Source organism: Dipodomys merriami, unplaced genomic scaffold (assembly GCF_024711535.1).
Source record: "Dipodomys merriami isolate MVZ:Mamm:240054 unplaced genomic scaffold, mDipMer1.0.p SCAF_163, whole genome shotgun sequence".
Classification (NCBI taxonomy): domain Eukaryota; kingdom Metazoa; phylum Chordata; class Mammalia; order Rodentia; family Heteromyidae; genus Dipodomys; species Dipodomys merriami.
Window position 1 is genome coordinate 2773897 of NW_027202971.1, and position 14977 is coordinate 2788873.

At 53.2% G+C, this 14977-nt stretch overlaps 1 protein-coding gene across 1 annotated transcript in view; it reads left to right on the plus strand.

The window, feature by feature from the left end:
- Adgrd1 (adhesion G protein-coupled receptor D1) overlaps nucleotides 1–14977 on the plus strand; it is a 91884-nt gene that overhangs the window by 48037 nt on the left and 28870 nt on the right. The window contains exons 14-15 of the mRNA XM_070024784.1: nucleotides 6809–6882; nucleotides 11727–11850. Of these exons, the coding sequence (XP_069880885.1) occupies nucleotides 6809–6882; nucleotides 11727–11850 (198 nt within the window). The remainder of the gene's footprint in view (nucleotides 1–6808; nucleotides 6883–11726; nucleotides 11851–14977) is intronic.

Sequence of the window (14977 nt, forward strand, 5' to 3'; positions counted from 1 at the left end):
TGATGTGTGAGGGGAAGTGACGCTGGCAGCCACAGTAGTGGAGGCTCTGAGACCAGCTAGGGTCGGGGCCTGTGTTCTGAGGCTGGGGCTGCTGCTGCTGCTGCTGGTAGTCCTTCCTGAGTCCTCCTTGTGAGCACAGCCCGCCCCCCAAGAGCGTCCTTCAGTGACAACCCACTTAGCTGGGCAGGGTGGACAGCTTATGCAGCTGCTGAGCCCGTGGGGAGTGGAGGACAACCCCTCAGAGGCCAGGGGCCCGATGTATTTCTCCTGCAGGAGGCCCCGGGCGTCCCTTTGTGAGGACCATCCGTGATGGCTCCGCCCAGCTCAGACCATGCTGCTGGGCAGGCACTCTGTGCCCCCTCCCCACAGCGTGCCCGGACAAAAGCACGAGTAGATTCCGCAGCTAAAGCATCCTACGTCAAGGGCACTGTCCTTTCCTAGGCGGCTTAGAGGATTAACGTGAGCTTTGTCAAAGGGTGGGGCGCGGGCCTCAGGGCCAGGCTTTGTGGACGCATCACCTTTGGGTCCTGGGTGGCCATGGAGCTGAGGGTCCACGGCATCTTGTCCTGAGGCCACCACAGTGCATCCTCTCCAGGAGTCAGCTGTGATGCCACTGTGTGGAGCGGAGGGCTCAGCCCTCCTGCGGCGTGCCTGGGCCGTTCCACCACACCCAGCTCCCGAGCTCCCACGTCACTTGTGTTTGTGCTGGTCCCTTGCAGCGACGTGTGTCATTTCCTGTCCTCTGCCGCCTCCTCGGGATCCTCACACTGTCACTAGGCGGGAGGTCATTGCTGAGGGAGCCCGGGGCTGCCCTTGCTCTTGCCCACCCGCCTCTCTCCTGCACCAACAGGGGCACCCTCTTCTCCATCTAGGATAAGTGTTTCATTTTTTTCACGGAAGTCTTTGTTCAGGGCTGCTTAATTCTGCTGGAGTGCTCAGCCACGCAGTAGAAATGTGTATCTTTTAAGTAAAAGCTTTTCACAGAACAAGCCTGGTGCTTCGGAAAGACTAAAGTGGTTTTCCTCATCTGAGAATGACAGGTGATCATCTCAGAAGCAATTGGCCGTCACCCCACAATAACCCCGTAAATAGGGCTGTTTTCCTGAATTTTAGACTCAGTAGCAACTGTTACAGTGAATAAGTAGAACAGCACCTATCACCAGGGACACATTTCAGAAAAAGTCAACCACACCGAGTCTGCAAAGTGGGAGCAGCATGGCGGTAACCCCACCAAGATGGGCCCGGCTATCTTCCTGCCAGTGTCATTATTTTGCTTAACTTTGCATAGGGAAGGGTCACAGAGTAGGAAATCTGAGATGTTTTCAACTTCCACCATTGCTCTGCATAACACCAGCAGCTGTTGTTGACCAGGTTGCCGACATTGTGGTCTAGCATTCCCCGGTTTATCACACAGTTCGGCTCGTCCCTGTTCACTGTCTCTTCCTGGCTCTTGTGGGCCTCCCCAGTGCAGCTCTAGTCTGCACACACACGCAAACACACAACCCAGTCTAGATTTATTGGGGTACCAGCTCTAAAGTATGAAATTGAATTACTCCAGTGAGGATCGTCAGCACACGTACACCCCATTTCCTGGCCCCCATTAATACCTTCCCTCTTGCCCTTCATGCCAAGGTGACCAGTCATCTCTGCTGTAGGTCAACTTAAATTTTCTAGTATATAAGTAGAATCGCCATTCTTTCATTCAGCTACTCACTCGCTGTCCGGCTATTTCAAGGTTTGGAGCAGTCCACCTGTAGCCCTGCCTTCTCTGTGGCTTTCCCCAGGCTGTCCTGCGCAGCACACACTCCAGTGCAGCCTCCATTCCCTGCCATTCCTCTTGCAGGTTCTGACCGTGGCCAGCGGAGCACTCAGTGGGCCCTGGGATGGGTTTGGGACCCTCCTTCTCTGGGTTTCTCCTGCTAGAACTGCACCCAGTTCCAGGCACCAGAGACTGTGCTACCCATCAGCACCATCTGGAAATTCTCTGTTGAAAGTGGGGCCAGCAGGGAGTTCCCCTCTGGGCCTGCTTCCCACCCCTCAGGTGTGTCCCTCATCCACCACCAACTTCTCAGCTCTTGAAGCCCCAGTTCATAAACTACCCTACATGGCGGTTAGTTCTGGTAGGCGGTTAGTTCTCTAGTGTGGACAGGAGTCTCATCTGGCCTTTATACCTGTGTTGCTATCCTGTTTCTGAGGCGTGAAAATCCGTTTAATATTTGAACCTATGTTGGAATAAATTAGTTTAAAAATTAACTTACAGAGGGAACAAGTGTGGAAGACTGAAATAGAGCAGAAGTGCTAAGTGCTTCCAGCTGGGCCTTCGTCTTCCTCGGCTCCGTGCTGCTGAGGGTCCAGGCAGCTCTCTCTGCTGAAATGTGGATTTTATCCTATGGACTCTCTCCCGTGGATCTTGACAAGCTTTCCAGTTTCATGTCTTTTAGGCAGATTTACCTCAGCATTCACAATGGCTTCGTCTATGTACGATTCTTAACTTTTCCTCTAAGGGGTAGTAATTGCCTCCCTGTTTTCCTGTTAACTAATGAGTTAAGCAGCGTCTTCCATAGGTGTTCATTTTACAGAATCGGTGTGAGCGTCACGGGACTTGCCCACCGGATATTACCCCTTTGTGTGGAGGACTTTCAGGGCGAGCTGAACATCTTCTTTATTGACAAGGTTGAGTGTATGTGTTTGGGACCTAGGGAGATTGGGATGAAGCTGTTTTATTTATGAGAATATAAAGTAGAGTAGCAGATGGGATAATGTGAAATAAGCAATAAGAACAGAAATAGGAGGCAAGCAGACCCTGGTAAGAGCTGCACCAGGACACCATGCATGGCCTTTCTCGGAAGGTTCTGGAGTGCACATTGGGAGCCATCGAGTCTCTCTCATGGACAGAGCCTCATTCCAGTGAGGGGTATCAGGTTTGGGGACACAACTGCAGAGTCAGGCTGCAAAACAGAATTTCTCAACCTTTTAAATCTGTGCCATCATTTCTGCAGAAGTCTTGTATTTCCTAGGTGATTTGGGTACATACCTGTAATTGGAATTTCCCGATTATCTGCCAATCCTCCAGCCTGGGAAATGGTATTGGAGTTGTATTTGTAGATGGCTGAGTGTCATCGGCAGGTGGACATGGTGTCCACCTGTTCTGGATGTAACCCTTTTCAGACATGCAGGAGGTTGCACTGCAGTTTATAACCCAGGAAGGTTTTCTGGCTCAAGGACAAAATTCATAGTGTTGGAAACAAGAACAACTCAGATGATGGATTTAGGAACCAGTCTGTTCCTCTTACTGTAATAAAGACCATCGATCTTCATGAGGCCCAGATCCAGCCTCGTGGGATCCCAGTCTCATCAGAATTCAGGGGCAGGAGAATGATGGTGGACTCTCAGGAAAGACTGAGCGGACCAGCGTCAGAGCATCAGTTTGGGCGCCACTTCTTCTCTTTTTATATCACAGCACGGTAGCATCAGAACAGAGTTTGTGGAGCATCTTGGAACAGTTCTAGCCCAGTATCTAGGGGGAAATAATTCGTAGTGTCAACATTTCATGAGCAATTTAGGAACATGTAGGAGGAAAAACAATCCCAAGAGAGCCCTCACTGCAAACACTGACAGCCCTGTTGTGGGTGAGGTGGATCTGATGGGCCAAGGTTGCAGATGGATAGGAGCACCATGGTCCCCTACGGATCTGGCCTGGACCACATAAGAGGTGCATACAGATGGCGTGGGAGCACCACAGCACAGTCGCCTCCCGCCCCTGCCCCCCGTGGATCTGTCCCCAGCCACATAAGAGGTGCTTGAATGCAGAGCTCCAATGAAGCAGAAGTACGTCATCCCCCCACCCCCACCCCGGGACATGGTGGTGCCGTTCCTACAGCCAGTGTCCTGCATCCATTGAGTGTGGGGTTCTCGTGCTGCCATGCACAGAACTGGGGTTAGAGATAGAGAAAAGGAGGAATGGTAATTTCCACTTATTTGGTGCTATCCATATGGTTGGAGTAACAGGACACTTCAGAGAGGCACCCACAGGTCTGGGAGTGGAGGGAGCACCTTGATATGCTTCCATGTTTTCTTCTTTCCAGGCAGGCATCCCCGTGGGGTGCATGTCTGAACACCTCACCTATCCCCACTCACCAGCTCCTGCTGGTGGCTTGAAACGTCTGTGGAGCTTGCCTGGCCAGCATCACTGTGTTCTTCCATGATGCTGAGTCACACTGATGGGTGAGCTGCTCACAGAGTTGGACAGTAGGACTGGCAGGGGTCACACCCTGTGTTGTGCTCATGATTTTTCGTTGTCTTTAGCATTCGGCAGTCTTGATTATGAGGCGTAGGGCGCTGGTTTGTGTTTGTTCTGCTTCTCAAATCTGTATGTTCACATGTTTTGCCAAATTTAAGACATTCCAGCTATTATTTCTGGAGTGTTCGCCAGCCCTCTGGGACTTCAGTGGCACGGAGGTGAGATCGGCTGCTCTGGTACCACAAGCTCCAAGATTCTGTTACTATTTGTTTACAGTGTATTTTCTTTCTCTTGTTAAATTTATAATTTGTCGATTTTTTTCTTCAAATTATTCTTCCTGTTCTTTGATTGCTCTATCTTGCTATTGATCCCATTCATTGAAGTTTTAAGTTATTATTGTTTTTCTAAAATTTCCATTTAGTTCTGTTTTATGTCATCTGTTTCTTTGCCAAGATTTTGTAATTTTCATCTGTTTCAAGTAAGTGTTACTGTTTGTGAAAGCATTCTGATGGCTGCTTTGAAAACGCTTGTCAGTAATTCCTCTGCTGGGTCACTCAGTGTTGATGTCTGTTCATTTTCTTCTCAAGTTGAGAGTCTCCTGACCCTTGATCTGACAAAACAGTTTTCAGCTGCGCCTGGACACCTGCGTGAGGCTATGAAGCTCTCAATCGTACGTGGGCCTTTTGGTGAGAGCCCTCTCTGACCCATTGCTGGGGTGCTGCGCTGCTCCAGACCCTCTGTCTGAGCCTGGCCCTCTGCCCAGGCATTCTGACCCTCTAACTTCACGGGTGAGATTATATGCTGGCTGACCTCTGCACAAGGAATATTCAGGCAATGCTCAGACATTGTATTTTCTCCCCCTTCATGTGAGCAGTGATCAGGGGAGGGCCGCTTGCATCCCATCTTGTTCACAGTGGCCAGGGGCCTGCACCTTGCGGGGACTTTCCGGAGCTCACGCTTCCTGCTAGATGGAAGATGACCAGGTTGTCAAGGACAAGCTCTCTGCTGGAGCCAATACCCATGTTTCAGAGCAACAGGGTCCCTGGGTATGGAGCTCAGAGGGGCTTGGGTGCCCAATGGTGATGAAGAAAACCAGGGACAGCCCCTCTCCCCCTAGGGAGGTGCATAGCATATTGGCACCTTCCATGTTTCTCTTCAGAAGTGTGCCACGAAAGATGACTCACCTTCCTTCCTCTGGCACAACTGCACTCCCATTTGTTGAAAAATGCCTGCTCCCATCTGCCTGAGAATCTCGAAGCCTTTTTTGGAAACTTGTTGAGGGCCTTTCTCCAGACACTGATGGAGGAGCTTTGCTCTTCCCAGCCCCAGAGCTGAGCCCTAGAGGAAACTTCTGAGGGCTGACCCCAGTCAGGGAGTTCCTCTTCTGAGCTGTGATCTTGGCCCCAGATCCTATTGAAGAATGTCTGCTCTCCCTCCAGACCACACATGCTCAGCTCGTTGCCTGCTGGCTGGGTCTGATTGCCTTGAAGACGATTTATCTCTGGCCTAGGAGGGCCAGGAGCTCAGAGGCAGACCAGGGCAATGTGAATATGACCAGGGAAACGTGGAGCCCAGCCACCCAGGATGGGGAAGAGCATCCCGGGGTCCTCCTGGGGCTCCGCTTGCGGTGGGCATTGTGGCCACCGCCAGGTTAGAAGGGTGCAGGCCAGCGTGGGGTGCCTGATGTGCTGTCCTCGTGGGTGTGGCTCCCAGCAACGCTGGGCTGCAGTGGAGGGAGCAGCAAAGGCTCACATCCAGGATGTTTATGGTCAGACAATGCAGTGGGAGTCATCCAGCCAGGGGAGAGGTGCCTGGCTCAACTGGGAAAGAGCTAGACCCCGGACAAGAGCCAAACCACCTGGGAGTGACCCTCGTGTCCCCACAGGGTGAGGCCTGAGGCCTGGCTCCTGGCACAGTCCCTTGAGGAGCCACTATCCTGTCAAGTTGAAGGCTCTGCTGCAGTCAGCCTAAGGTGGCCAACAGGGAGGTCCAGGAGATGATGAGGGCTTGAAAACAAGATGGTTCATCCGTCTGTCACTTTGTCATTCCTACATCCCTTTATCTGACAGGCACTGCTGTGTATAGCCCCTCAGGCACTGGACCCAAAGGGTCTGTCCACACTGTGCTCACAGGGGGATGATGGCAAACAAGTAGACATGCAGCTGGCCATGTGGTGATCAGGACTATGAGAAATAGATGAGAGGAATGGGGCTAGGGAGGATAGGGTGGAGTCCGGGGATGGACTGGTGATACTGCTATAAACCGTCCCAGAAGATCTTTCAAGGGAATCAGTTTGAGAGAGTCCTGACAGGAGGGAGGGCACTGCAGTTGACTTGGATGAACAGCATTCACAAGGGTGGGTACATTTGACGCAAAGGCCCTGCGGTCAGCAGTGCCGGCTTGTGGCCGGTATGGGCAGAGGAGATGTGGGCAGGAGTCGAGGTGGAATGCAGGTGGCCACGCTTTGTGGCTACGCTACCGCTCAGCACCAGCCTGCATCTCCAGCTGTGAGGAGGCCTCTTCCACATGAAGATCACCTCACACAGCATCTCTGTTTTCTTATTTCAGACTCACAAGCAGTACCTTGAAGCCACCAATGAAAGCAGCCGCTTCTTCCTGTACTGTGCCTTCTTGGACTTCAGGTATGGTGGGTGCCGGGGCCCCCGCAGGCACAAGGGCGGCAGGAAGGATGGGGCTGTGTGCCCCATAGGTGTCCAGCCCAGGCCAGTCACGCAGACCAGGGTAGATCCAGGCCACCCGTGTAGCCAGCAGGGTTGCATGATCACAGGTGCTGAGTTTTGCAGCCAGTTGTTGTGCAGATGCATCAGCATGAGCCTCAAGAAGCCCAGGGCAACCAGCTCAGGGGAGGGGAGCTGATGGTGGGGGTGGGGGGATAGAGCATGCTGTGTGGCTGGGCAGAGTCCTGAGGCCTGGATGCCCCTGACCTGAGGAGCCTGAGCGTGTGGCTGGGAACGGGTGTGGGGGGCAGCCCTCTGCCGGGTGATACGTCAGCATTTCAGGGTCTTATATTTAGAGTTGATGTCCAGAAGCATATCCAGGAATAGGAACAAGTTCTATTGCCAAAACCCCCACAAATACCTTGGAAAAAATAATGAGAACTAAAGATGGAGCTTGTGAGAAGAAGCAAGTGGACAGTGGGGGCGGGGAAAGGTGCCCAGCATGGCTGGTCATCCCCGGTCCCCAGTGAGGACGCAGAGGGCCGTGTGCCCCAACCCTCCCCCCACCCCCCGCAGACGCAAGGCCCTCTTCCTCCTCCAGTTTTTCCAGTTCCCTTATCAGGTTTTGGAGTTGTGTTGCTAGCAGCACATATGCTTTGGTTGTCCAGGCTCCTATCTTGATGTAATACCCTCTTTGATCCTAGGCCTGTGTGTTGGTCTCATTTAAAGGCAGCTGCTTGGCTTTAGATTTGTGCTTGCATCTTTACATCCTGTGAGTGGATATCTTCACCCACATTTTTGTCTGATCTGATTTGTGCATTTTGAAGTGGGTTTTTTTTTTTAGACTACATATGACTATGTTTTTTCTTGCTTTTTTTAAAAAAAATCCTTTACTTTTTTTTCCACTACTGGAGTTGAACTCAAGGCCTTTTACCCAGGCTTGACAATTTGTTTTTAATTGGTGTGTTTAGGTAACTTGAATTTAATATGATTATTGATACAGTTGGATTAAAACGGACTCTTTTGCTAGCTGTTTTCTAATTTTTCCATCTTTTCCTTGCTTCTTGTGTTTTGTTTACTTATTTTTTTCTCCTTTTGATTTTGGGAGTATTTTTATGATGCTATTTTACTTCACCAATGACTTCTAATCTATGCTTTTTTGAAGTTTTTGTAACAGTTACCTTAAGTTTGCTGTAGATTTGTTGAGTTCATCGTTGTCTGCCCTCAGTCAGTACTGTGTCATTCATGGTTTTAGAAGTGTGACCGGCATTCCCACAGCTCCTGCTGCCCAGGCCTGGCTGACTCCTCAGTTGTGTCTTCTGGTGCCACGAAGGCTAGGTGACATGTCCTAGGTGCCATAACTGTTAAGTGACGTGGCTGCTGCCTGCCCCCTTGACACGGATCATCTTGTAGAAAGTTGAACAAGACCACAGCAGTGACGCCCACAATGGGGCCCTGCAGGCCTGCTTCCCGAGGTCTCACCCGTGTCTTGTGCAGAGCTACATTTCTCCGTGCTACTTCCCATTAGCCTTTCTTGTGCAAGTCTGTTGAAAATAAATTCAGCTCTTGGTTAAGAGAATTAGTCTCCTTTATTCTGAAAGGTATTTTCACTGTGCCACTTTATTTTTCTAAATTTATTCTCCAAGAAGTTATGTAACTAATATCTCAGTATATTATTCTTTTAGAAAGTAAAGCGTTATGATACTGGGGTTTCAATTCAGGGCCTCCCGCTTGCTTGTTCTGTCACTTCAGCATGCCTCTAGCCCTTTTTTTTGTGTTATTTTTCTAGTAGAGTTTTTTCCCCACCTCCCCATCCCAGCTGACCTGAACTGCAGTCCTCCTATTTCTACTTCCCATGTACAAGGATGACAGACATACGTCACTATGACTAGCCTTTTATTGCTTGAAATGAGGTCTTGAGAATTTTTTTTTTACCTGGGCTGACTTCCAACCACGATATTCCCAGTCTGAGCCTCCCAAGTAGCCAAGATTATGCATGTGAATCACTACTGTAGGCTTAAAGTATTATTTTAATTTTATTTTGCTGGTATTGGGGTTTAAACTCAGGGCCTTGCCCTTGCACAACTTGCTGGCTCAACTGGTGCTCTACGGCTTGAGCCACTCTTCCAGCTCTGCTTTTTATAGACAGAGTCTTGTGGATTTTACTGCTTACACTGGCTTCAAACTATGATCCTCTAGGTATCAGATGGCACCACACCCATTCTGAAGTAGTATTAATGTTATTGTGCCAGTCCTAGGACTTGAACTCAGGGCCTGGTTGTTATTCCTGAGCATTTTTGCTCAAGGCTAGCACTCTACCACTTAAGCCACAACTCTGCTTCTAGTTTTTTCAGGTAGTTAATTGGATACAAGAAGCTCACAGACTTTTCCTATCCAGGTTGGCTTCGAACCATAATCCATAATACTCAGAGCCTCCTGAGTAGCTGGGATTACAAGTGTGAGACTCCAGTGCCCACATAAACTATTTTCCCCTTTGTGCTTTATTCTTGTCCTCCCCCAGCAATGACCACTGAGAGTGTGTGTGCATGTGTGCACACTTCTCAACAATTGACATATTGTCTATGTTCATAGGGAGTACTTGGTGTTATTTAGTTTAACATTCCTTTTATCATTCCACCCCATCTTAGTTTTGTGTTCTGCCCCTGTTGATAGCTGTGTCTTTTGTTGTATTTTCAAATTTTCTTCACGCAGTTGAGTGACCACTTCTTGTCTAGCTGCAGACTTCAGAGGTCGTGGGCTGTGCACATTTTTGAGGCTGGATTGCTCCCTCAGTGTCTGTGCAGCAGGAGGGAGCCATCTTCTTGTGTCCACAACTGCTTTGGGATGAAACTTCACCCCGTGAGGGGCCACACTCGGCTCTGCACCCCTGCTGGTCGAGGCAGCATCACACCTTACGGTGTTCTTCCTCTGTGGCACTCACAGCATCTGGCAGGATTTCTGTATCTACCTCCTGACAAGTCTACTTGTTCAGTGTCTGCTAATTCTCAGGTTACCTCTAATCACAGTTGCATTTGTGCGTGCAGCAGACAGACACAGGAGCTGTAGAAAATAACAGCATATATGGTAACACCTGTCTGGGTCCTGGGAAATTAGACTTAAGGGTGAGGTAGAGTGAGGCAGGGGCATCCACCATTGTCGGTCTCTTATCCTGAAGTTATTGATGGGGCCGGGCTCTGCTGAGCAGGTGGTTGAGTGGCTCTGGCCTTGCTCTGCAGATGCTTCCTGCCTCCCTCGAGTAACTCATCAATCGCTAGAACTGCTGTCTCTCAGTCCTCTGACTCCCCTTGGAATGGCCTTCTCACCTCGTTCAGATCCCACTGGGGAAGGGCTCCACATGGTGCTGGCCACATGCTGGGACGTTGGTGTGCTGCTAGTGTGTGTTCCTCAGCTGGGAGGTGCAGGAGAGGCACGGCTTGTCCCGGTGGATGGACATGTACTATGGCATCCACGGTGGTGTTTCGGTTACAACTCAATATGAAGCAAAGACAAACCAGTCCTGTTTCTCATCTCTATCAGCTCCTTTCCCTAAGGGCTCCTGCCTTTGCTTGAAGCAAAGGTTTGCCTTTGCTGATTGCTTAAAGCTGCAGCTCTGCGAAGAACCACTTCTGACACCTTTGGGGAACTTGAAAATACAGAGAAGTACAGACCATGATTTCAAAATGGTCCATCTTCTCGCTGCATTCATTAGCCACCTGCCATCCACATGCTTGTGGAGGTCATGTCTTGTCTAAGCGCCTGCTGTAAGCAACTATACTAGTCACGTGCCAGTTACAAGCAAGGCCATCATAAAGGAAGTGTCCCCTGCATCCTTTACAGCTTAGCCTCCCTTTTCCCTCCCTGGGTGACCACGGTGGAGGGTCCCTTCTGTACGCTTGGTTCTGTACTCACAGGACACCCCCCGGACATGCACAGTGGGGTTGTTCTGTGCTCTGGCATCATTGTATCTGCAGCAGTGCACCCTGGTTAGGGACGCAGTAGTTTCCCCCCATTTTCCTCGTATATCATTTTGCTTCTGTTTGGCCATATTTTTATAAGCTGTATCTTGTTTTTATTGTGTTTCTATGGACCGCATCTCATTTATCTATCTTGCCATATTTCTTTTGTTTTGTTTTGGTTGGTCGTGGGGCTTGAACTCTGGGCGAGGACACTGTCCCTGAGCTCTTCAGCTCAAGACTAGCGCCCTACCCCTTGAGCCACAGCGCCACTCCCTATCTTGCCATAATTCTGTACACTGCTTTCATTAGTCCACTCCTCTGATGGACACTTGCTGCTGTAGTGGTTTCTTGAAGCACTCAGGATTTGCTGAGTTTCCTCGGCTCTGTGTGTGTGTGTGTGTGTGTGTGTGTGTGTGTGTGTGTGTGTGTGTGTGTGTGTGTGTGTGTGTGTGTGTGTGTGTGTGTGTGTGTGTGTGTGTGTGTGTGTGTGTGTGTGTGTGTGTGTGTGTGTGTGTGCGCACACGTGTGTATAGCCCAGCACCCCTGAGCTGGCCACCCACACATTTGTCACTTTGTCTCACGGTGGGCCTAGTCCAGGCGCTTTCCAGAGTGGCAGTGCAGGGCAGCTCGTCCCCCCCATCCCAGCAGAAGCCGTCGTCCCCTCAACACCAGCAGCGTCCACTCTGCTGGGCAGGCTCTAAGAATACCATGCTGCATGTCTGGACTGCCGCTCCCCAGCAGGGGAGACAAGTAGCCATGAGTGTGTGGCCTGGTGGGGCTAGGGATGTGGCTCTCTCTGGCCCTGGCCAAGGTTTGGTGCTGCCCCACTGACCATGCCTGCTGTCTCCTCAGCTCCGGGGAAGGCATCTGGTCGAGCCAGGGCTGTGCGCTCACAGAAGGAAACCTCAGCCACTCCGTCTGCCACTGCACGCACCTCACCAACTTCGCCATCCTCATGCAGGTGGTCCCTCTGGAGGTAGGTGCTCCTGTGGCCTGGCATCGGCTGAGCAGGCCCTAGACCCACGGCCAGGCTGTGCCGTTCTTTTTATGTCCCCGGGAATGACTGGACCCACTGTTACCAAGTTTGAAGGGCAAGTTGAAGGTGACCTGATGCACATGGAAAGCCCACAGTGAGGGGAACTGGAGGGGACAAGGACGCCACAGAGGCCTCTCGCCTGGAAGGGGGTTCATAGAAGCCCCTGGGCTGCCTGCCCTTGGGGAGACATTCAGAGGCCGCGTAAAGAACCAGGAGGTCTTCGGAGAGGTGTGAGCACCAGCAGTGTGAGCATCAGGGGGGTCTGTGGAGAGGTGTGAGCACCAGCAGTGTGAGCATCGGGGGGGTCTGCGGAGAGGTGTGAGCACCAGCAGTGTGAGCATCAGGGGGTTCTGTGGAGAGGTGTGAGCACCAGCAGTGTGAGCATCAGGAGGGTCTGTGGAGTGGTGTGAACACCAGGAGGGTTTGTGGAGCGGTGTGAGCACCAGGAGGTCTGCAGAGCAGTGGGAACACCAGTAGTGTGAGCACCAGGAGGGTCTGCAGAATCTGCAGAATGGTGGGAGTACCAGCGGGGTCTGCAGAGTGGTATGAGCACAAGGGGTATCTGTGGAGTGGTGTGAGTACCAGGAGGTCTGCAGAGCAGTGGGAACACCAGTAGTGTGAGCACCAGAGGGGTCTGTGGAGTGGTGTGAGCACCAGAGGGGGTCTGCAGAATGGTGTGAGCACCAGGGGGTCTGCAGAGCAGTGGAACACCAGTAGTGTGAGCACCAGGGGTGTCTGTGGAGCAGTGTGAGCACCAGAGGGGTCTGCAGAGCGGTGTGAGCGCCAGGGTGGTCTGTGGAGCGGTGTGAGCACCAGGGGGGTCTGCAGAGTGGTGTGAGCACCAGGGGTGCCTGTGGAGCGGTGTGAGCACCAGGGGGGTCTGCAGAGCAGTGGGAACACCAGTAGTGTGAGCACCAGGGGGGTCTGCAGAGCAGTGGGGACACCAATAGTGTGAGCACCAGGGGTGCCTGTGGAGCGGTGTGAGCACGAGGGGGGGTCTGTGGAGCAGTGTGAGCACCAGGGGTGCCTGTGGAGCGGTGTGAGCACCAGGGGGGTCTGCAGAGCAGTGTGGGCATCAGGAGAGTCTGTGGAACGGTGGGAGGGCCAGGAACATAGGGAGTGGTGGGTAGGGGCACCAGGGACCACCAGGAAGTTGCAGAGCATTGTGCAGTTTTAGGGAGAAAGGGAAGAGGTGCATTCCACAAAGTCACAAGAACAGGATCCCGAAGCACTCTGATGATAAATCTGTCACCACTCACTGGTGACACTGGATTTAGACAGTCTGTGGGTGTCTTAGTGGGAGAAGATCATATCCATTCATTGCCAGAAAAAGTTGATTTGAAAATGGTCTAAAATTATCCCTGCTAAAATTGAACCTTCTCATGAATGTTAAAGAAATTAAGGCAGATCCCACAAGTGTTAGCAAATGTGCGACATGTTCATGAGTTAAAAAGGCCCATACGTGACCTATGTCCCTGCCAAACCCACCTCTTCTGCAGAACACTGAGCTTGTCCTGCGGGGTGGGGCTGGGGCTGGGGCTGGGGCTGGGGCGGGGCTGGGCTGGGGCTGGGGCTGGGGCTGGGGCTGGGCGGGGCGGGGGCGGGGCGGGGGCTGGGCTGGGGCTGGGCGGGGCGGGGGCGGGGCGGGGGCTGGGCTGGAGCTGGGGCTGGGCGGGGGCGGGGCTGGGGCTGGGCTGGGGCTGGGCTGGGGCGGGGCGGGGCGGGGCGGGGCGGGGGCGGGGCTGGGGCTGGGGCTGGGGCGGGGCTGGGGCTGGGGCTGGGGCTGGGGCTGGGCTGGGCTGGGCTGGGCTGGGCTGGGCTGGGCTGGGCTGGGGCTGGGGCTGGCGCTGGGCTGGGGCTGGGCTGGGCTGGGCTGGGCTGGGCTGGGCTGGGCTGGGCTGGGCTGGGCTGGGGCTGGGCTGGCGCTGGGCTGGGGCTGGGCTGGGCTGGGCTGGGCTGGGGCTGGGCTGGGCTGGGCTGGGCTGGGGCTGGCGCTGGGCTGGGCTGGGCTGGGGCTGGCGCTGGGCTGGGCTGCTGCTACCGCCACACTCATGGTGCTTCTCTCAGCGTCTCTCCTGGCTTTCCCCATACCTGTTTCTCCTTGGAGCTCATTTCCAGAGGCTTTCCCAGCCTTCTCTGCAGTTCCATCAAAGAATGGGGTTCACTCAGGCAAACCCCACTTAAGTGAGCTGTGGCTAGAACTGTTGTGCTCCAGAGCTGCCCTGGAGGGGTCAGCCCTCAGGGCAGTGGCCCAGAGACCACAGGAGGCAGGTGGGGCTGGAGTGTGTGTTCTGTCTGAGGACAGGACGCAGGGGCACCGTGGTCAGGGACTCCTGAACACGGCCTGCGCTGCTGCAGGCTGGCCCTGCCAAGGCGTATGACAGGTGTCTTCTGTCCAGCACTCTAGTGGAAAGTAACACAGCCACAGGGCCAACTTGGAAAAGAAACTGCAGGAAGGTCATGAAGGAGAGCAGTGGCGTTGGGATACGGAGGGGGTGAGGACCAGCGGGCTACTGTGGGATGACAGAGTAGTGGGCTCACACAGGCGAGCTTCAACTCTCCTGTCTGGTGTCCCCACCCCACGCTCACTCATGTCCAGAGGGCCCAGAGATGCACCCTGTGGGGAGGGGGGCACCCAGGAAGGCTGTGGTGGCTACCCAGGCCTTGAACTGGCAGTAACCGGGCTGCTACAGGGCAGCTGCTTCTCCCCCAGCCATGGCTTCTCCTTAGCCATGGCTTCTCCTCAGGCCTGGCTTCTCCCCAGGCCTGGCTTCTCCCCAGGCCTGGCTTCTCCCCAGGCATGGCTTCTCCTCAGGCATGGCTTCTCCCCAGGCCTGGCTTCTCCCCAGGCATGGCTTCTCCCCAGGCATGGCTTCTCCTCAGGCATGGCTTCTCCCCAGGCCTGGCTTCTCCTCAGGCATGGCTTCTCCCCAGCCATGGCTTCTCCCCCAGCCATGGCTTCTCCCCAGGCATGGCTTCTCCCCAGGCATGGCTTCTCCCCTCCCCAGGCCTGGCTTCTCCCCCAGCCATGGCTTCTCCCCAGGCCTGGCTTCTCCCCCAGCCATGG